General features: G+C 39.4%; 1 protein-coding gene and 1 pseudogene across 1 annotated transcript in view; one reads left to right on the forward strand and one right to left on the reverse strand.

Annotated features, from left to right (window-relative positions):
- LOC124615735 (protein madd-4-like) overlaps positions 1 to 24585 on the reverse strand; it is a 325617-nt gene that overhangs the window by 278703 nt on the left and 22329 nt on the right. Inside the window, exon 5 of the mRNA XM_047143810.1 lies at positions 12117 to 12212. Within this exon, the coding sequence (XP_046999766.1) occupies positions 12117 to 12212 (96 nt within the window). The remainder of the gene's footprint in view (positions 1 to 12116; positions 12213 to 24585) is intronic.
- On the forward strand, positions 22702 to 22819 carry LOC124616810 (annotated as a pseudogene).

The raw sequence follows: 24585 nt of genomic DNA on the forward strand, positions 1-24585 counted from the left end.
ACGGCACTTTGAACAGTGGACGTTACATTTCAAAAGTGTTACTACCCATGGCTCTACCCTTCATTCGGTGCCTGCGAAACCCTACATTTCAGCAGGATAAGGCATGACTACATGTTGCAGGTCCTGTACGGGCCTTTCTGGATACAGAAAATGTTCGACTGCTGCCCTGGCCAGCACATTCTCCAGATCTCTCACCAATTGAAAACGTCTGGTCAATGGTGCCCAAGCAAATGGCTCATCACAATACGCCAGTCACTTGATGAACTGTAATATCGTGTTGAACCTGCATGGGCAGCTGTACCTGTACATGCCATCCAAGCTCTGTTTGACTCAATGCCCAGGCGTATTAAGGCCGTTATTACGGCCACAGGTGGTTGTTCTGAGTACTGATTTCTCAGCATCTATGCACCCAAATTCCGTGAAAATGTATTGACATGTCAGTTCTAATATAATATACGAACACACTGAACCCATGAGTATAAAATTTCCTGTAATATGAACACAGGGCACTTCCACCACAGTTAGCAATGAGTTTGTTCATCAAGTATACCTGTATGAATGGAACTCACAAAGTCTCAGATATGTATGTATAAAATTTCTTAATTTTTGAGAGTTCTAAGAATTCCATTTGATCAACATGGATCCTATTTCATAACTTTTGATCTTAATTCTTAAAAATTAGGAGTGTAATGACCTGAACCTTTCAGAGGAGTTACACGTTTTACTGGCCCTCAAAAAGTACACTGAAGCTCATCAAAATAGATCGGTCACAGAGTCTGGACTCCGACAGAACTCAGGAAACTGGTTTGAATGCGATAGTGCCATCCCATCCACTCCCTCTTGAAGTCTTGACTGAGTTGACAGACTGCTCTGTAGCATAGCCTGAGGTCTAGATTTGGTTGGGAGGTGACAACTTTTGCTTCTGGGTTGTCAGAGGCAATAGCTGTGAATATGAAATAAAGGTTACTAACAGCATTGCCAAAGGTCTATGTTCTCTCCTAATTTAACACACTTTTCATTGTAAGAAAATGTAATTTTGAGTAAATTCAGAAGAGCTGTAAAGCGTTTGAATGCTTGGTACTCAGCAGCTTGTAAATATTTGTTAATGAACATCTTCTAAACACCATTAACAGCACTTAAAATGTTTATAAGCCAACCAGTATTCAGGTGTTCGTGTCATCAGTGGAATCTGATACAGAGGGCGACAAACAGTTATATGTTCATTGACAATCTACAACAAGACAACTGTACACATAACAGCATGGTTGTAATTTGATTCTAGTTACCCATATGGCTGTTGCTTACTAGATGAACTTCAAGATGAGCATCACAAAAAATCTGTGACAGGCATGCAGGTATTGGTATAAAGGTACATAATGTAAGTTGACTTACGTTACCACTAATACCTATACAATTATCTTGTTGTAGATATCAATGCACATACAACTGTTTGTCATCCTCTGTATCAGATACCATTGATAATGGGTTATACAATCAACACCGGTTTGGTTAATAAACATTTTAAATGCAGCTCATGGTATTTAAAAGATGTCCGTTATCAAAACGGCTGAATTACGAGTACATAATACACAAATCTCCTGAGTATCTTGGTGCATATTATTATTATATCAACAACGAGAAAAGCAGGGATAGGTGGTTGGTGTGTATGTCTTACCAGAAAATAATAATTTTGGTTTAAAATTTGTTTGCTTTTCTAAATAAGAAAGAAAATGAGATCCACTCCACATGCATCCTTCAGGATGAAAAAAATGTGTTTATTACATGGAACAACTATATCTTAAGAAATGGCAGTTCATACTACAACATTCACACATCATTTCAAATCACACATTAAATAACAAATCTAACAGTCTTCTGATAACATTTGGAGTCCCTGACTTATACAGCACCACAACATTATTTATATTACGATAGAGCTAACTGTTATGCCATTGCAATCCAGAACCTTATATAAATGATAGCCTATTGATTGTTAATGTCTTGATCAATAGATGACAGTATTGTACAAGCAAATACTTGGGGCAAAATTTCTCACAAAGAACGAAAGACAAAATCCTGCAACTGGTGCTCTAATGGCAACTCTTAATTAATGCCTGAAGGCTGTAAAATAACAGTTAAATTATATGAATGTGACAAACAGTGCATCTATTCATCCTGGGACTGAAAAAACTATGCCCAATTTGTGAGAGTGGAAAAAACAAAAAACAGTGACACTGCTGAAAGGTAAATGTGATACATTGCATATCTCAGTAAATGTAGATATAACACAAACAAAGATGGAATAAGCAGGGAACAACACCAGGAATCACTGCCAGAAACTAAATTTCTCACATAAACTGACATACTGGTACTTGGAAGAAACTGTGCATGTGTTTTAAATTATTTATTGCAAGAAAAACTCTGTAACATTATCTGTCAAACCAGGTGTGCTACGTAATGAAATCCAAGCACTTAGAAAAGAAGATGCACTGGTAATGCTCACTTGATCTATTAGCAGTAGTAATAGGAAATGATGTACTTGGAAACATAATGCACACAACAGTGATATTGTGTACAATTCAGTACCATCAGGGTAAGGTACAGATGAATCATATATATAAGCTGAACAAATATGTTCTAAAAGCAGCTGAAGAATACAAATCATGTCATAGTAGTTGATGTAAATAGATTCCTAAGAAGATAAGGTTTCACATAGGAAGGATTAGATATGAACAAAAAAGGAGGAAAGAAACTATGCAGGGAACTACAGTGTGCATAAACAACCAAAATGCAGATCACAGTAACACAAAAGATCAAAAACCAGGAAGACGTGATAAATGGACCATTACACTCCAAAAATGCATACATTTCCAAAGGAACATTGCATCATAATTTGGAATAACACAGGCACTTCAAAATTGTATTTATCTGCTGACACTGAACAAGTGACTTTCAATTAAATGTTCCCTTGTCCAGGGATATACATCAAGAATACATGAGTGCAGGTTGTAGACACATAGTTGATGACACACAGTAGTTTGGCGAGGTGACTGCCTGTGAAAAGAGGGAAATCTGGGTTCGAGTCCCAGTCCAGCACAAATTTTCAGTCATTCCATTACACAGCTTATGGTTGTCCATATTCGTAATTGCAAATACACTTCATGTATTTCATAATGGCTGTAGTTGCCGCAATGCCTGTTCCTTAAGACATGCATGCATGCACGCATGAAGGAACATTGCATCATAATTCAGACTACCATAGGCACTGCGATATCGTAAAAATGAGGAAGATCATACTAATCTAATAACAGTACAAGATGGCACAGCATTAAGTGTAGTACTGGAACCTTCACACTGTAAAAAACAGGAATTATCTAGTCACACCTCAAGTTCTATCTACAACTGATTTTCAACAATGCAGGAGTTATCAGAAGGAAATAACATTAAAGTTTTGCATCAAAACATTCAAAAGAAAGAAAGTAGAAGTGCTCCTAAGTGGAAACAGCCAGAGTTATAATGTCTCAGTAAGGATGGGTGAAAGGAAGCAGAACTTCACAGCCTAATAATGAGAGACTAAGATCTACTTAATTATTTCTTCTGCAAATTACAACATAAAGGCGCATGTCTTACTATATACAGTATGTGGCAGAGAAGCAGGCTGCTTTAGTTAGTCTCTAAAAGTGAAATAGCATTATTGGCAATACCGGATGTTTGTAATACATTTCAGGTAGATATGCCATTTGTTGATGTGGAGGACTGGGGCAGGGCTGAATGCGATGTGAAAGCCATCTGCAAAAATGGTGACTGTGTTGCTGCTGCTAGATGGGAGCATCAAAGTACCAAAGTTGGCCACCTACAAGACATCATTTTTCAGACATGAAGAGTGTGTGAAATGGCAATATACATGGGCTTCATTGTTGTGGTTGAAAATGTTCAACAGTATAATCCTTGGCATATTTCAGCAATATCCAAATCAGCCTATATTTCTGCCACATCGTGTACAAGAAGAGAACTGTTAGTCTACAACGTAGTGAATACTGTAAATGTATAAACTTACCAACTTGCTTAGAAAACTATTTTGAAATTACTGGCATAATGAATGAAAAACTAAAAGCTTCATGTGCATACAGGTCTCTAAGTGGTAATATTACAACATTTCTGAAAAACTAGCAAAATTAATAGTGAAGTTTACAATGAGAGTTGTTGTAATATGTGGAGACTATAACACAAACTGTCACTAATGACCTTATTATTGACTTCCTTCCTTCCTTTTACAGTGTAGAAATGGGTAAAGAATCAAATCCCAAACAAGAATTAAAAGAACCTTTATTACACTTTAAAATGAAAATCATAATAGAGCACCTGATCAAAGCCAGACCATTACTGACAACACTATCATCAATACTGAAAACAATGAATGTGAAGCAAAAGTTCTGCAAACAGCATTCTCTGTGCATCATGTCTCTGCTATATCCACAAAATAAAACAGAAATAAAGTGAGCCATTAGAGAAGTTAGGATTATCAATCTACAAAACATGAACATTTTTAAAAATAACATATGGGAAAGAAGTTGGACTGAAACAGTGCAAGCACAGATGAGAAGCGTAATGCATATGTTAACACAATAATGCACAATTTTCATACAGTTTTCTCCAAAGTGACTGGTTGGAAAAAGAAGGGTGCACACAGGCAATGGATTACCAAAGAAATAATCAAACTAATTACTATACTTAAGGATCTCAGACAGAGTGGGAATATAGAGACATATAAACAGAATCAGAAGACGTCAGACAATTAATAAGAGAAGCAAAGGCCAGTTCAAAGAAAATAGCCATAAAACAAACTCAAAACATGAAACTAAAACAACATGGGACATAATCAACAATGAAAGATACAGTGACAAGAATATAAATTACACGAATATTACTAAAGTCAGTGATAACTGAGAACATGACAGTTACAGATGGAACAAAAATTGATAACATACTCAACAACTATTTCACTGATGCTGTACAAAATTTAAAGTATCAAAGAAACCATCATGAATTGGAGCGACATATAAGGCTTGAGCAACCATCACACTCAATGTTCTGGCACCAGTGACAAACAGGAACTTAAACAGAAATAATTCAAAAACCAAAATCCATCCAAGAAATCTGCAGGAGATGATGAAACATGAAATTATGTAATAAAGCAAGTAAGTGAAGAAATAATTGAACTATTTTTGGATACCATACAGCAAACAACTCGTTTGGGGAGAGTATTTCCAGAAAAATCAAAAATAACGAAGAGGTACCAATATAAAAGAACGGCAATGAAGTGACCCAAATAACTGCAGACCAGTATCTTTAACATCTGATTTCTCAAAAATACTAGAGATGCTTATGTGCAGTAGGCTGAGTACATTTCTAGGCCAACACAGTGTTCTGATTCTGTCATAATGCAGTTTTCAAAAAGGAAACCCACAAAACAACTAGCTATGTCAAACCTAACCAGACCCGTTATAGATGCATTAGACAAAATAAACTTGGTATCTCCTATGTTTCGGGATTTGTGTAAGGCTTTTGGCATAATCATCCATACAGAACTAATTGAGAAACTTGAAAAATGTGGCTTACGTGAAGAAGCAGAGTGATGGATGAAATCACATGATGGTAACAGAAAGCAGTATGTGACTATGGAGTCTGGATGTAAATCTGAAATCAAGACTATTAGGTACAGCACACCTCAAGGATCTGCATTATAGTGACTTTTGCTCAGTCTGTTCACGAAAAATATGGAAGTCATTAAAAATGAACAAAAGCTACTATATGCTGATGATATTACATTAGAAACATATAAAAAATGTGGAAGCACTGGAAAGAAACATATTTATTTCGACAAACAAACAGTCCAGGTTTCATGCAGATAACATTGTGCTTCACATATATATTAAAGCAGTTTACAGGACAAAATTGGTTTCATGGTACAAAATGATTAAAGTACAACACACATACAGTTGACATTACAAAACTGGGTCCTAAGGCCCTCAAAGTAGATCCTGCAGTGTTCGCCATATGGTGCCAATGATGTGGTAGGTGCTGAATATCATCTGCACCACCATTTGCCGTATCATGTCTGAACAGAGTAATCTGTTGTTGCACTGCACTGGCGATGTCTTCTCATGTTGCAAACCATCAATCACATAGTGGTTCCTTTACCTGAGATCAAAGTCCCGTGGTGAAAGGTCAGGAAAGTACGGCAGGTGCTCCAAATTCTTCCACTCCCCAACATTACAGCTGCCTCTGTACACACTTATGTTCTGTGTGGTTTTGTGCTGACTGCATTTTCCACAAGATCTGGACCTTTTCCTGAATGCCACATCATACCTGTCACACCAAAAAATCCTTGTAGTACACTGCACTTACTGTTCTGCTATGAGGAATTAAATGGTGCATAATGACACTCCTCATGTTATGTACGACAATCACCATCAATTTCATGGTGTAAGGAGTCTGGCGGAACTTCTTATGCCTTAGCAACCTGGCATGTCACCACCCCATGGACTGATGTTTCACTTCCAGTTTCTAAGATTCATCTCCTTCTCTTCTTCTTCAATTGGCACTCCATCCCAGGATGGGACTTGGCCTCCTCAAGAATTTTCCACCATTCCTCTCAGGACTTTGCAGTAGACCTCCAGTTACGGCAGCCAACTCGGGCAGTGTCTTCTCCAACCTCATCACTCCATCTCAACCTCGGTCATCCTCTTTCACTTCTTCCTCCAGGTTCACTGCAGCAGGCTTTTCTTGCAGTATCTGTATCATGGAGTCATATTACATGTCCGGTTCATCTCACTCTACACAACTGTATGAACTTGACCAAATCATCCTCCCTATGGCAGTCATAGAGCTCGTCATTTCTTTGCCTTCTCCAACTCCCATTCTCATAAACAGGTCCAAAGATTCTCCTCAATATACTTCTTTTGTGTGATCTCAGTCTACTTTCACCCTGCTTTGTAATTGTCCATGTTTCTGAACCATACATAAGTACTGGGTGTCTCAGCATTTTATAGAGTCAGCACTTAGTCTCTCGCAATCGAAGCTTGGATTTAAAAAGTCACAGCATTCCAAAGCAAATCAATTAGAAGCACTTATGTGGGCCATAATTTCAGCTTAAATGCTGTCATGTTTCTATCTTTGCCCCCAGATAAGTGAAATATTCCATTCGCTCAAGGGCATCAAGGGCTACTGTGAGCTGTAAAGATTGATTTGTGCCTCATCAGTTTTCAGGCCCACCTTCTCAGCCCTCAGTTTTACAGCTGAAAAGGGTTTTAGAGCCAAGAAGGCACTTTGTAGATCTCTAAATGTTCTATTCATTAGGCCCAAATCATCTGCATATCCTACAATTGTACAGACTTATAGGAGACTTGTCTGAATACTCAGTTCACACACCACTTCTTCATGTGCCAAATTAAAAGCCCGTCCCCTTATGGGAAACTGGGGTGATAGCCTAGTTTGCACTTGCGCAGTACACTGGGGATGCCTTAGGGTGACCTTTATCAAATGCACTAACTCCTCAGGCACCCAAAATTTCCACATTGCCTCATAAAGTTTAGCCCGATTTATTGTCACATTCAGATTTGATATCAATGAAAAGATGGTGCACACCAAAATTAAATTCATTGGTCTTGTCTACTATTTGCCTGACAGTAAATATCTGGTTCACAGTTGACTTTCCTGATCTGAATCCTCATTGATAACTTCCAATAATGTTTTCTGCTATAGGTGAAAGTCTACTAAACAAGACATTTGACAATATTTTATATGCAATACTTAGGAGTGTTATGTCTCTGTAGTTGCCGCATTTAGATATATCTCCTTTCTTGTGTATCAAACACACTATCACTATATTCCATTCTTCTGGCAACTCTTCCTTTTCCCAGATAAGGCACAACATCTTGTATATCCTGCGATTTAACTCAACTCTTCCAGCTTTCAATAGTTCTGATGTTATACAGAGTGATTCTAAAGTCACTATACATTTTATATCTCAACAAATTTTATTAACCAATATGTAATGGCATTGCAACTTATGTTACAATAGGACATAATTTCAGTACATTTCAATGTGACCACCTTGCATGTCTAGGCACACCCCCCAGCGCTCCACTGTAGACCGAGGAACCTGCCCAAGCATATCTGGTGTAATCTCAGCAGCTGCAGCTCGAATCTGCTGTGTTAAGTGTTCAGTGCTGCGGATGTTCACCTGGTATACCTTAGACTTGATAAACCTCCATGCATAAAAGTCTAAGGGTGTCAAGTCAGGAGAGTGGGGTGGGTGCCCACATCCGTGGAGAGGCACGACTAATCCATCTGCCGGGAAATGCTTGATTCAGATAATCCCGAACAACGAGGGCAGAATGGGGTGGTGCAACATCCTGCTGAAAAACAACAGTATCCATAATCCCATCAGATATCAGTTAGGGCTCCAAAAACTGTTCCAACATATCTAGGTATGCGCTTCCAGTAACGGTTTGTTCTGCGAAGAAGGGCCCTTGCACTGTTGACCTCGTTATCCCTAACCACATGTTCATTTTTGCTGTGTCCCGTTGCCACTCCTGCAGCACACTTGGTTGTTTGTCTGCCAAGACCCTGCAGTTGTGTCCGTTCATGTGTCCACAGGTATGAAATGTAGCTTCATCACTGAACAAGACGTTTGCATCAAATTATCATTTTCCACAGCTTGTAGCAAGTCATGACACATAGCTTGTCTGGCTGCGTAGTCCTCCACTTCAAGCTTATGTACAACCTGGATATGGTACACAAGTTTGTGCAGCTTGTAATAAAGAACTCTCCATACGGTGATCTGAGTAATACCAAGCTCCCTACTAAGTCTCCTGGTAGATGCAGAAGGGCTACGTGTGATCGCATCCTGCACACTTTGTACAGTGTCTGGCATTATGGCTGGCCTCCCTGGACGTTCTTCATCTGCAACACTACCAGTACGCTGGAATTTATTGATGAGGGTCTTGATAGCAAGGCTGGTGGGGCCTGTTTTCCGGAATTGATGGGCAAAGTTTGTCCACACCTGTTCATATGTCATTCCACGAAGACGAGCAGAAGCAACAGCCATTCGTTCTTCTTTGGTTAGCATTCTGTCGTACTACCTGCGAGAAACAAATATTCTATTACTATATCACTGAAATGTATAGTGACTTTAGAATCACCCTTATTATTGGTCCGTGGTGCTTTATTGCTCTTCAGTCAGGATATTGCTTTGTCTACCTCTCCTTGAGAGAGGAAGGACTCATCATCTGCTTCTGGATGGATTATGATCTCTTCAACAGGGGGCTCTGGAGCATCCAACAGTTCACTAAAATATTCTACCCAATGTTCCAATATCTCTTGGTCATCAGTTAGTAACTCCCCATTTTTACTTTTACATATACTAATACGTGGCTTAAATGTTCTTCTTTCGCTATATATCTTTTGATAGGATTCGTTTTTTGAGTTATTTACAATTCCTCAATCTGCTTTCTTTCCCATTTCCTTTTCTTCTTCCGATGCAGTTTCTTCTGTTCTTTCCTTTTAATTTGATAATTTTGTACCGCTAAATGTGTATACGATTTATTAAGCGTTTTCCTGTAAGCCTAATTTTTCTTGTGACACTCTCTTACAATCTTCATCAAACCAGGTATTCCTTGGTTGTTTTCCTTCTTTCCTTAGAACTTCTTGTGCTGTTTTAATGACTGTGTTCTTGCAAGCACTCGATTCCTGATGCAGTGTCAGTTACACTAGGAGAGTATAGTGCAAGGTTCTCAGTAATCTTCCCAGAGTACGTTTTAGCAATCTCTTAATTTTTTAGCTTTAATACCATATGCTTTCTTTGAGATGTTCCTTTCATTTTTCTTGCTTTAGACACTCGAGCTCTTAGTTTTGCAATTACAAGGTGGTGGTCTGAATCCACATTAACTCCTCTGTAGATACATACATCTAATAAGTTTGAGAAAAGACTGCCATCCACAATTACACGATCATTTTGGTTAGTCCAAACTTCATCAGTATCAATTATTCATGACAGGAAGTGGTCACTGTCCTTTGGCCAGTGTGCTATGCGGCCGGAGCATATTACATATTTCATCCAGCGCGGAACTTCCATCAGTTCATGCAGTACCCACCACAATGTGATTTTTCGCAGCAGCGGCTCTGTCCAATGCATCCTATGGATTGCATGTTTCTTGATGCCACTTGCCTCTCTAACTCCAGTAGCATCCATTGTCTGTCTTTCTTCAGAAGCTGCTCAACGACAACATCTTGCCAAACTGGTCCACACTCTGACAAGGTGTCACAAATGTTGCTGATCACTGGTTGCCACACATTATTGTTGAAACTTTCCCAACCATCATCCTACTGTTCAGTATTGGAGGGCATTATTCCCATGGGCTTCCACCAATTTACTGTGACATTCTCTCATATTTCTCCTTCAGAAAAAGGCAATTTTGATGTATGCATACTGCTCGACATGAATTACTTCCATCTCACACAATTCTCACCATACAGCTGATTTTGCAGCACACACTGTACTACTACCAGCAATCACAGAGCCATTTGTTATTGTGAGAACACACTATGCCTCTACACAGGCTCATCCATAGGTAAAGCAGGTGGCTGACTTCCTGTTAGTGGTAGAATACTAGGGAAATGCAAATGGCCTACAAGGACATTGCTTACAAATCACTAATGTGACCAATCCTAGTATATGGCTCAAGTGCGTGAGACCAATACCAAATAGAGCTAACAGGATACTGAATGCATGCAGAGAAAGGCAGCTCACACGGTCATAGGTTTGTTTGACAAATGGGAGAGTCTCACAGAGATTGTGAAGAAACTGAACTAGTGGACACCTGAAGATAAACAAAAACCATCCTGAGAAAGCACATTTACAGAGTTTGAAGAACTGGCTTTAAATCATGAGTGTAGGAACATACTACAACCACCTATGTATCAATCCCGTAGGGCCTGTGAGGATAGGATCAGATTAATTACAGTGCACACAGAGGCATTTAAACAGTCATTCTTCCTGTGCTCCATATGTGAATGGAAAGGGGAGAAGCCCTAAACTGATGCAATGGAGAGAAGCCCCTGTCATGCACTCCAGTGGTTTGTGGAGTATGAATGTAAATGTACAACTGCCTTCCATAATCTAAAAATATTGACATTTCTATGTACTTATAGCCTGTAAAACAATAATTTCATCAGTCAAAGGCAACACACTGCTAGGAGAAAATGCATATGTTCATTTATAAGACACAAGAAATGAAGGTCAGCTGAGAAGTATACCACACAGGCCGACAGCTGTTGAAAAAGAGCCTTGATATTCAAATGTACAGTTGGCAAAGTGTTTTCCTAGGAGTCTACAGGACAACAGAGAGTGAAAGACATTTCACAAACATCTTAAGGATTATTCAATAGAAAAATAATTTGATAGTGTAGAGTAGTAGTCCTAATGTGTAAATACGAAGGGATGTTTTTATAACATGTATATTGTATTGTCATCACCCAAATATACTGCATGCTTCAAATGTTTTTGTTATGTCCTTCCTGTAGTCATCAGAGTTAAAGAGTGTGCAAATAACTTGAAGACCTAAATATAAGTTGTGAAAAAATGTATGAAACATTACTATTACATTTTCTAATTTGATGTTGTACATTGTAATACGTATATTAAATATTTTAAGGCATTATATTAAGTTGACATGTCCTATATTACAAGTACACACCTTGTACAAAATATAATCAAATGGAAACAAATAAAAAACAATTAATTGGTCGCTTGATCAGTTTGCCACATTATAGAGTAAATGGACATCATTGTCCACAGCACTGGAATGGACATAGAAGAATGCAGGTAATTCAAAAGTGTGTTTCAATGACAAGGCATGCAATATACATAGAATGTAGTTATAAAGCTACTATTCTACCAAAATTCTCTTCTTCATTAATAAATTACAAAAAAAATTGTATCTGTTAGCTTTAACTTACTGTGCTTCTGTGACTAAACATAAAAAAGTGACAAAAAAGATGGCAACAATAAAAAAGCAATGTAAGTTCTATGGCACGCTGTTCATAGAATGTACCTCAGACCATGGTCCAGAGTTCCAGATGGGGCACTCCTCACTGTTACATGGTTGGCTGTGGTGAGGTCTCAGAACTGGACACTGTGAATCGGGAACCTGCAATAACACCATCACTAAACTTTTATGTATAGTACTTACGTCTGTCACTTACATTTGCAAAAAATTTACACAAATCACAGGACTGTCATTTCATGTTTCATGCTTTATTATAAAGAACAGGAAATGATAAAGAGTTCCAAGTGAAGAAGTGGAATAGTTACAGCATTAGGAGGTGAACAGATGTCCTGCATTAGCAGGGACAGAGCCCTCCCCCCTTTTTCTTTCTTTTTAAAAAGTTAAAGCAGATGCCAAAATGTCCCTTTTCCTGTGGCAATGACTTATATCGGCATAAAATGTTGTCAATTCAAAATGCCCTGTTTTGCATCAGTTTCATGAAAAATTTAAAGGTACTAACAACTGACAAAGCAATGTACTTTTTATATTATGGGTCTACTAATCATACACACCTGAAACCAAGTGGAAACTTTGCTTGGAAAAGTACACTGTACAGTTGTGAATGACAACTGAACTGTGTTGGTAATTGAGTAACAAACAGTTATCACTCATGTTTTGATGCAAGTGCTGCTAACTATAACAAAAACTGTAAACACATATGCTTCAGTGTGACTCAAAAGAAATTCATTACAATTGAAATTCATTACAGTTGTAACTTTGGTAAAAGACAGTACTGTGTTCTGCATTCATGACATAATAAAATACAGTGAACTTTTGTAAACTGCAAGTGCTAAAACACTTGAAATTAATAACACACTACTGCTGAAAAAGAAGTGTTTTTTAATAGTGGCCTACAAAAAGTATACCCAATTATTAAAAAGCAATTAATGATTCAAATGTTCGATGCAATAAGCGTGCATCTTCTTTCGTTATAAGCCATGGAGGGAGACTGGATACATCACAACACATAACCAGTGAAAAACATACAGAATGGTGCATGCAAATGCTTCCTCTAGCATTGCACCAAGTAATTGTTTTAAAAGTTAAAATTTTGTTGCTTAAGATATGAAATTAGAAGCTGTTGAAGGAGTCACTTACCATTCTGCTGACACAACCAATCTTTCAAATCAATGGACTGTACTGCTAAATTTATTCAATGTCCCTTTGAACCAAAATTTACTTGTGGCCTTATCAAAACCAAGGCATGTCTATTAAAACTTTTAAACGAATTTGCAATTTCTCAACCTGAATCTAATTTACCAAAAGTTAATTTTATTTCAATAATGACAGATGCATCAAACCATAAGGACATAAAAATATTTCCATTGCTTGTTACATAATTTCATTCTACTGAACGGATTCAAGTTAAAATATTGAATCTTATGTCTTTGCCTGGAAAAACTTAAAAAATCATTGCTACATTTTGTGTCTGAAAAATATAACCTAAAAAAAACAAAAACATTATCCTTTGTGCAGAAAATGTGAAATACTATTTTGGAAGTGTATCTAGAAAGGTCACTAACAATGTCTTCCCAAAACTGAAAGGAAATTTAGGTCATAACTTACTTAAGGGTTGGATGTTCTGCTCATTTAATCTGCAATACTATCCAGATGGCTGCTGATGTCCTTCCTACTGATATTAAAGGCAATGTTTCTAAAATATATTTTTGTTTCTATGTGTATACTGTAAGGGTTGAAAATTTTAGATAATTTTGTAAATTTGTAGACCAGTAGTACAAAAAAATTTAGGCTATAATGAAACAAGGTGACTTGCTTTACTCTCTGCAGTCAAACGTCTTCTGACTATGATTGTGCCTCTAAAATCATATTTTGAATTTTAAAATAAACGTTCACTCGCCATCACGTTATTTTTTGAAAATCCTTTACCAGCAGCTTGGCTAGACTATCTTCACAACCAAGCCTCAACTTTTCACGCTACAGTTCAAAGAGTAGTGGGTGAAAAAATTACAGCTTTTGAAGTAATTTCTGTGTTAAATAATTTAAAAGCTAATTTAGTTTGCAAGGGTGAGGGTTTTTCATTACGTTACCTGTCACATCAATTCTTGGTAACCTGGAAAATGAGGGTATATTACCAGAGATTCCAAATTTGGACAGTAGTGGCCACACATTTTATCAAGTTGCAGCTGAATATTTAAATAAGTGACTTGAACCCACTGAGAATTGGAAGGACTGCAGTTAGCAGTAAGCCGGAGTACTCCAATGGAAGGATATACAAAAGACTGAAGATGTCCTTCACAAAATGGCTCCTTCAATTCTAACAGATGTTTCTAAAAATGGGAAATGGAAGAAACATCACCTAGTGTCTACTGAGTAGAAATTATTTCACACTGTAATATGAACAATGTGCATCATGCTAATTTTCTTTAAAACTTTAAATCAGGCAGTGAATCGTATCTGACGTTTAACTACATGATTATAATATCTCAAAGTGCATCCTCCTGTGCTCGTTCTTTACAGACATTTCAGTGAATGTTTCCCTTCATCTCTTCCTTGGAATATCACATATGCTTTCAAAACACACCACATTTTCTCAACGTCACTGTATCTCTTAGTGGGCAGGTTTTCTTTCAAGTCTGCCACTTTTTTCCTACAATATGTAATGCCTAAGGATTTTGACAGCACAACGTTAAAAGTAACATCTGTCAGTGAAAGCAGTTCTTCAAACACTCACAAAAGGTTCAAATGGCTCTGAGCACTATGGGACTCAACTGCTGAGGTCATAAGTCCCCTAGAGCTTAGAACTACTTAAACCTAACTAACCTAAGGACAACACACACATCCATGCCCGAGGCAGGATTCGAACCTGCCACCGCAGCGGTCGCGCGGTTCCAGATTGTAGCGCCAGAACCACTCGGCCACCAGCGGCCGGCCTCACAAAAGGAAGTTAAATTGAAAATCTTGTAACATCATGAGAAATTCATGTCTTTCATTAATAGCATTTGTGTCCAAGTTTTGTAATTCTCCAAAATCTTCAAGTTCGACTCCATGATCTTCCACAGTTTTTACCAAGCCCCTTAATCTTGTTGGTGCAAGTTTTGGAAATCTCTTCTTCGCTGTTGTATCCAATAACTTTTGAGGAACGTACAAAAATGTCACAATACCACTAATATTAGCAAAAAAAACCACTCTACTTACACTCGCACACAATACTGCCTGTGATAAAATCAAATTCGATTTGTAAGTGTTCATACAAATATATATGACATGTGGGATTGCTTCTCTACTTTTTGTTTGACACCATTTGAATGTCCCCCTGTGACGGCTGCCCTATCGTACATCTGCGTGACCAACTTATTTTTTGAATTCATTCTTCAGGATGGTCTACTGCAACCTTAGCTGTGGCCTCTGTCAATCTATCACTGCTAACATCACTAAACTCTACAAATCTTTCAGAAATCTGTCCTTTCCCCATGTATCTGAATAAAGTTGATAATTGCGAAAGAATTGTGACATCTCATGTTTCATATAGTACTAAAGAGAAGTTAAGTGAACTCTATTTTCTTTTTATGGATAAGAGTTCCATTACTCTTCAAGTGATTTGCACAGATGATCTTGGATTCTTGGCGACCGGCCATCGCAAGTTCTCTCTCCTTTCTTGTGCTGACTCACATAGTAGTTGTCACAAGAGTTTCTTTCCGATCAATGCGTCATGCAGCACTGAATATTCGATGTTTCAGCTTGGTACTGCATGCAAGCCAGATCTGAACGTCTTTAACGATGTATTGTAAATGCAAAGATAATAATTTACAAGCATTTTCTGCGACAAGATGCAATGAGTTTGACACACAGTAGACAACAGTAAGATGAGTCAGAGTTTCTTCCAAATTGAAGAATGTATTATGCTTTCCTACCATAACTTTAGCGCCCCCTACATATGTATTACTAGATCAATACTCTTATATCTCCAACTATAAATAAATTCAATTACTTTTCGATAATTTGAAAAAGGCTTTTAGAAGAATAATAGCAATACAAAACAATAGCAGTTACGATACCCTTTGTGCCATAAACAATCAAAATCAGATTCAGGAAATTAATATATGGAATTTATTGAGTTAAAAGAATAATATACTTGGTTCTCATAATCTGTAAATGGTAGGAATTAAATCTCTAGCCTAATTAACAAAATATAGATAATTGATCGTTTAGCATTGTTAGAATGCTTATTTCTGCAATTTCAATATTAATGTGATTTTTATGTGTTTAGAAAATGTCTTAAACTTGTTCTAGCAAAGCAAGGAATATTGTAGAGTGTTTGATTGTTGTTGCATCTCCGCGTTTATCAATGCAGACCGGCATCTTCGCGTAATTCCACTAAAACGAGTATAAGCCGATTACTTCAGCACTGGCACACAAATCATCCCCAAAGCCCACAGAGCCAACTCAACGTAAAGAAAAGCACAAACTGGCAACCAAATCCAACCTTACATATTTCATTACTCTACTAAGTACTCACAGACCTCACTCAATAAATAGGTACCATAACGGTACCGGGCATTGTTTTTACGGCGTCATTTCGCCATTATTGTATTTATTCTAAAAAATCAGAGGAAAATCATTTATTTGCAACTTTTAGCTTTACTTTAGATAAGATTAAAACTTTAGTTTGGATCAAATAAAGTATCTCGCAACTGTAGAAATTAAGAAACTTGTCGGGAAATGGAGTTCGGCTATCAATGCAGACTTATCTTCGCGTAATAATTAGTTTAGGTAACAGATACTTCCTTCCTCACTTTCAGTTAGTATAGCGTAACAATTAAAAAACGCGGAGATGCAACAACAATCAAAACGCACACAAAACAACCACTTCAAAACGCACATTCAAACCCTCAAATTTTTTACTTTTGTGTTCGTAATAAATAATTTATTTGTTGAATGCAAGAGAAGAGGCAGAAATGTACCCAACGCGCAACAACAAAACCTCTTCATTGTTATGCTTCATTTTGGAGAAATCGCAACTACTTGTCAAACGGCGGCCGAAATCACTGCTTACTACTTTTTACTCCTACAAAAGTGTAAATCACATAAAAACACGTCTCTCTTCGACTCCGTAGGGGAGAAGTAAAACTTTTGTATCACACATTGCAAGGACTGTCAGCTTCGGCTGGCAAGGCTTGAACATGTCCTCACACCGAAATGTGCGACACTTCTACTGTATCGATACCTTGCAACATCAGAGATGACAAAAAGGAAAGTGAATCAATCGATTTGAAGAGATGGTTGGTTGGTTGTTTGGGGAAGGAGACCAGACAGCGTGGTCATCGGTCTCATCGGATTAGGGAAGGAAGTCGGCCGTGCCCTTTCAGAGGAACCATCCCGGCATTTGCCTGGGATGATTTAGGGAAATCACGGAAAACCTTAATCAGGATGGCCGGACGCGGGATTGAACCGTCGTCCTCCCGAATGCGAGTCCAGTGTCTAACCACTGCGATTTGAAGAGAGAGAGAGAGAGAGAGAGAGAGAGAGAGAGAGAGAGAGAGAGAGAATATCTATAAAAACATGTGTTGTTTGAATTAAAATAGTAACAATAGGCAGGTAAAATATTTACCCAATTTCTCCAGTAGCGAAAGTTTCTTCCCCAGAAATTTCCCAAAGGTTTTTGTCACTCGCCTCCTCTCCCCCCCCCCCCCCTCCCCAAAAAAAATCTCCAAAACTGCGAAATAATCTGGAGTCTTTCGAATGTCCTACCATGTAAGTTTCTGTTTAAATCTCGTTTCCTTGCTCATTAACCAGCAGAAACTGGAATACCTTGAATAGACAAAGTGTATGCAAACCTCCGCGCTGAATCATTGGTATCGAGGAGAATCAACAGCGCCATTGTTAAAAATGGAATTTAATTCATGGAGCTAAGTTGTGAGTATATTGTACAAAACAAGTAATTAAGTCATTTTTTCTGAAAGAAGAAGAGCTATTTTGGTTTATATGAAGGATCTAATCTTTTGACAACTGTGCAAGGAAGGTTTAGCTACTTAAGAAGCGTAATAATGCTTATGTGATATTTATAGTGTTGACAGCGCTAGGCGGGGAATCGCATATCCCCACAGACCTAGGTACAGTCTGTTCACAAGAAGAAGAGCGAATTATGACGTTATGCGCGGAGCGGAGGAAGCAAGCTCCGGCCATCGACTCCCAGCACAATGACTCCACCGATGGACAATGAGGGGAGCAAATCGCTCTCGCATGAAGCACTGCTGATAACACACCTGCGTTCACATACAATTTGAGCTCTAAGCGAAGTCGATAGTGCCATCAACCAGATGCCCCCGTATCACCGGTCAACAGCTAAGTACTGCATGTCTATAAAAGTAAAAACTGAGAAGGGGCGTAACAAAAGGGATTGGTGAAATCGAAATTCATGGTTTTATGTTGAATAATGATGCTTACAGCTACTAATTCGTTATCACTTTTCTTAGAAAATTCGACAATAGAAACAGCCAATAGTAAAATTTACACTGTAGCAAAATTCGCCGTTCCTATTGTAGCTTTAGTCGATGGTAGGAAATTCTCCTCCATGAACCGAGGACCTTGGCATTGGTGGGATGGCTTGCATGCCTCAGTGATACGGACAGTCGTACCGCAGGTGCAACCACAACGAAGGGGCATCTGTTGAGAGACCAGACAAACGTGTGATTCCTGAAGAGGGGCAGCAGCTTGGCCAATTGACTGATCTGGCCTTGTAACATCAATCAAAACAGTTTTTCTGCGACGGTGCTGCGAACAGCTGAAAGCAAGGGAAAAGGAACTACAGCCGTAATTGTTCCCAGGGGCATGCAGCTCTACTGTGTGCTTAAATGATTATGGCACCCTCTTGGGCAAAATATTCCAGAGGTAAAATAGTCCCTCGTTCAGATCTCCGGAAGGATATCATCATCAAGAGAAACAAAACTGGCGTTCTAAGAATGGGAGTATGGAATGTTAAAGATTCCTTAATCGCGCAGCTAGGTTAGAAAATTTAAAAAGGGAAGTAGACAGATGGAAGTTAGATATAGTAGCATTAGGAGGACTTCTAGTCAGATGAATACAGGGTTTTAAATACAAAGTCAAATAGGGGTAGTGCAGGAGAGCGTTTAATAATGAATAAATAGCAATGAGGGTAAACTACGATGAACAGCATAGTGAACGTATTATCTTAGTCAGACGCAAAGCCAACGCCAACCGCAGTGCTATAAGTTCATGTGCCAGTTAGATCCGCAAATGATGAAGATGTGGAAGAAATGTACAATGATAAGATATAAGAAATTATTCAGATAGTTAAGGGAAATAGAAATGTAAATGTGCTGGGGAAATGGAATTCGATGGCAGGGAAAACGAAGAGGTTGAAAAATTGTAGGTGAATGTGACTGGGGGAAAAGAATGAAAGAGGAAAGAAATACAGCAGAGGACAAATGAGCAGCTTTGAGAGATGAAATAGTAAAGGCTCAAATAGGCAAAACAGACAAGGCCTCGTAGAAATCCTTGGACAACACAAGTGATATTGAATTCATTAATTAAATTCTCCTCCGAATGCGAAAACATTTTGTTGACACCGACCTACATAGGGAGGAACGATCACCAAGATAAAATAAGTGAAATCAGAGCTCGTCACGGTGAACGATTCTCTTCAGTCGTCGTTGGTCCCGTCTTGCAGGATCTTCTTCCGGCCGTAGAGATGTCGTACATTTGATGTTTTACCGGATTCCTGATATTCACGGTACACTAGTGAAATGGTCGTGCGGGAAATCCCTGCTTCATCACTACCTCGGAGATGCTGTGTGCCACTGCTTGTGTGCCGACTATAACACAACGTTCAAACTCACTTCAATCTTTATAGCCTGACATTGTACTAACAGTAACCGATCTAACAGCTGCGCCGACACTTGTTGTCTTACATAGGCGTTGCCGACGTCAGCGCCGAATTCTGCCTGTTTACTTACCTCAGTATTTGAACACGCATGCCTATACCAGTTGCTTTGGCGCTCCAGTGTATAAAAACGCAGCAAATAAAGCGGGCGAAAAGGAACGTCTAAAACTGAGACTGACAGGAAGTGAAAATAGCACGAGGACAAATGTAAGGGTTTAGAAGCATATTTCACTAGGGGAAAGATAGACGCCGCCAACAGGAACTTTAAAGAGGTCTTTGGAGGAAAGAGAAGCGGCTACATGAATATCAAGAGCTCAGGCGGAAAATTACTCCTAAGCAAAGAAGGTAAATTTGAAAGATGGATGGATTATACAGAGGGTCTATACAAGGGAAATTAACTTGAAGGTAATGTTACAAAAATGGAAGAAGAGTAGATGAAGGTGGGATAGGAGATGTGATACTCGAAAAGAATCTGACAGAGCGCTGTAAGACTTAAGTCGAACCATTGTAGTCAAGTTTGACGCAAAGCCAATGCCCACCACAGTAGTATAAGCTCATATGCCAGCTAGCTCAGCAAATGATGAAGAAATTGTAGAAATGTGTGATGAGGTATAATAAATTATTCAGATAGTTAAGACAAACGTGATTTAAATGTGATGGGGGTCTGGCATTCCGTCAGACTAGTGATAGTCTTGGGAGAGCCAGCCATGACAAAACTCTTCCATCTGGTCTGCAAGATGTATGAGACAGGCGAAATACCCTCAGACTTAAAGAAGAATCAAATTCCAAAGAAAGCAGGTTCTGGTCCCGTTGCAATAGTTACAATTCCAAAAAAATCAGGTGCTGACAGGTGTGAATATTACCGAACGATAAGTTAATAAGTAGTGGTTGCAAAATATTGACAAGGATAATTTACAGAAGAATGGAAAAATTGCTAGAGCCCAACCTTGGGGAAGAAACGTAGAAAGATACTGATCCTACGACTTATCTTAGGAGATAGATTGAAGAAAGGGAAACCTACAATTATAGCTTTTGTAGACTTAGGGAAAGCTTTTGATGATGTGGGCTTGATAACTTGTTTAAAATTTTGAAGTTTGTAGGGATGTTGTACAGGGGGCGAAAAGTTATTTACAAATTGTACAGAAACGAGATTGCAGAGTCGTAGGACATGAGAGGTAAGTTATAATTGATAAAGGAGAGAGACGGGGATATAGCCTATCCGCAGTGTTATTCAATCTGTACAATGAAGAAGCTTTGAAGGGGAAATTTCGAAAGAAATTAAAAGTGAGCGAGAAGAAATAAAAACTTTAAGGTATGCGATGAGAGCTGTCAGAAGAGCTGTCAGAGATGGCTAAGGAGTTCGAAAAGCAAATGGACGGAATGGAGTGTCTTGAAAACAGACTGAAAGAGGAAGATCAATAATAGTAGAACAAGGGTAATGGGATGTAGTCTAAGTACATGATATTATTAGATGGGTTTTTTATTTGGGCAGCAAAATAACTGATGATGGCCGAAATAGAGAGGATACAAACTGAGGTGATAAAAGTCTTAGCGATATGCACACGTCACATCACTGTAGTATTGAGTATGTAAGGTATAGAATGACAGTGCGTTGGAGGAACTATAATTCCGACGTGAATACGGCCGCACGACGGGAGTAAACAGACTTTGAACACGGGAAGGTAGTTGGAGCTAGGCGCACGGGACATTCCATTCCGGAACTCGTTAGGGAATTCAGTATTTCAAGATACACATTGTCCAGAGTGTGCCGAGAATAATAAATTTCAGGCCTTACCTATCACCACTGATAACACAGTGGTCGACGGCCTTCGTTTAACGACCGAGAGCAGCGGCATTTGCGTAGCGTTGTCAGTGCTAACTGACAAGCAACACTGCGTGAAAAAACCGCAGAGATCAATGTGGGACCTAAGACGAACGCATCCCTTAGGAGAGTGCGGCGAAATTTGGTGTAAAATGGGCTATGGCAGCAGACGACCGAGGCAAGTCCTTTTGCTAACATCACGACGTCGTCTGCAGCGCCTCTACTTGGCTCATTACCATATCAGTTGGACGTGGACTGGTCAGATGAGTCCCGATTTCAGTTGATAAGAGCAGATGGTAGGGTTCAAATTGCTCTGAGCACTATGGGACTCAACTTCTCAGGTCATTAGTCCCCTAGAACTTAGAACTACTTAAACCTAACTAACCTAAGGACAACACACACATCCATGTCCGAGGCAGGATTCGAACCTGCGACCGTAGCGGTCTCGCGGTTCCAGACTGCAGCGCCTAGAACCGCACGGCCACTTCGGCCGGCTGATGGTAGGGTTCGAGTGTGGCGCACACCCGCGAAATCCTGGACCGAGGTTGTCAACAGGGCACTGTGCATGCTGCTGGAGGCTCCTTAATTGTGTTGGCTGCGTTTATGTGGGTCATTGACTGGAAGTGGTTATGCTCGGCTGCTTGGAGAGCATCTGCCGCCATTCATGGACTTCACTTTCCCAAAAAGCGATGGAATTTTTGTGGATTACAATGTGCCATATCACTGGGCCACGATAATTGTTTGTGATTGGTTTGAAGAACATTCTGGACAATTCGACATCCAAAATTTATAGGACGTAATCGAGAGGTCAGTTCGTGCACATAATCCTGCACCGATAACACCTTCTCAATTATGGACTGCTATAGAGGTGCTTGGCTCAATATTTCTGCGGGGGATTTCCAACGACTGCCAACGGCCTTGCCACAGTGGTAACATCGGTTCCCGTCAGATCACCGAAGTTGAGCGCTGTCGGGCTGGGCTAGCACCTGGATGGGTGACCATCCGGTCTGCCGAGCGCTATTGGCAAGCGGGATGCACTCAGCCCTTGTGAGGCAAACTGAGGACCTACTTGATTGAGAAGTAGCGGCTCCGGTCTCGGAAACTGACATACGGCAGGGAGAGCGGTGTTCTCACCTCATTCCCCTCCATGTCCGCATCCAGTGACGCCTATGGGCGGAGGATGACGCGGTGGCCTGTCGGTACCGTTTGGCCTTCATGGCCTGTTCGGGAGGAGTTCAGTTTTTTAAAATTTCCAACGACTTGTTGAGGCCATACCACGCTGAGCTGCAGCACTACGCCATGCAAAAGGATGTCTGACCCGATATTAGTATAAACTGCAGAATGGCAATAGCAAAAAAGCATTTCCAAGGAAAAAGAACTATTTAGTACATAATAATAATAATAATAATAATAATAATAATAATAATAATAATAATAATAATAATGGTAGTGGCAGATATAAAAAGAGTTTATAGATCTACAGAACACATGTTTTCTGATATAATGAGTTCTGGGGAAAGGAATTTTTAGGAGATTGCATCAGCTAAGAATATTGTGAAATGAGGAAGATATGGTCGGGAAAAAGGATGTACAGCGAAAACGAGTGCATACAGGGACAATGGTAGTAATTATTGTTGCTTTAGTAGATATGTCAACAATTGTCTTCTGAAACTGGAGACGTTATTCAGGTCTCTAAAGTAATGCAGGAGGTGATTCATAAGTCGGCTTCCTACTGCTGACAAGGACTTCGAGAAAGCGGATGAACGGTGAGTGAGATGGAAATCATTTTGCTCTGATCGGAACGGGTGTTTCTGCCGTGATGTTCACATAAGAGCCTTCAGGTCGAGAAGAGATTGAGGGACAGTGTACGTTGACACGACGGTAGAGAAGACAGAAGGTATGGAAATCTCTGCGCTTGTCTGCACGCAGCGAGGTCAGCAGCGCGTACGATGCAGAAACATGACCAAAGAGTCGAACGTTACAGATGTATCGATAATACGCGTTCATAATCAGTTCCAGGCAATGTCAGCTTCCCTAAGAAATTCCTTGCAGGATAACATAGCTACAACCAATAACTGGAAGTGTAAGTGTTAGTACAACTTCCCTTTTCAGGTCAAGAGGGAAGAGCTATTTATATTTTTGTAGGGAATGGAGAGATAATGAATCCTTCTTGTACATTGCAGTTACGTGCTCAATCCAATTTAGAATTTTAGGTATTTTTACTCCTAGACCCTTTGCAGAGAGAGAGAAGTTGATATTAAAGATGGTAGAGATTCCCGATGATTCTGGCTAATGAGCTCAGAATGACCAACCAGTACCAATTTGCTTTTGTGCTGGGAGAACGTCTGTTCCTGACCCACCTCTTTACTGTTGGTTATAATCTGCTGGAGTGTTTCGGGAACGAATCGCAGTTTGATTTTTCTGTTCCCATTAGGTTATCTGAAGGTCGCAACTTTCTCAAAAATCCCTCACAGAGGTTTAACGTTAGCATCGATAGCCGTTTAACGTGGTCAGTGTTACCGCTACAACCTCACCAGAAGACCATCAGGCCAGACATTTTTGCGAGTAATATAAATAGAGTCTGGCCAAGAGCTATGAGGCGGCCGTAAAAAATTACAGAACTGTGAACAGAGAGTGTCGACAGAAGAAGATGCAGGTCATGCGCAGGTGAAGGTAGAACGGTGGGAATAAGCGTGCGGATGAAGAATAGTGTACATGACAGCGTGTGCGTTAACAGCACTAGAGCTGCGAACTAATGGCGCACGGGTCAGAAAGTTGACTGTGTCTTAGGA

Source organism: Schistocerca americana, chromosome 5 (genome assembly GCF_021461395.2).
Source record: "Schistocerca americana isolate TAMUIC-IGC-003095 chromosome 5, iqSchAmer2.1, whole genome shotgun sequence".
Lineage (NCBI taxonomy): Eukaryota > Metazoa > Arthropoda > Insecta > Orthoptera > Acrididae > Schistocerca > Schistocerca americana.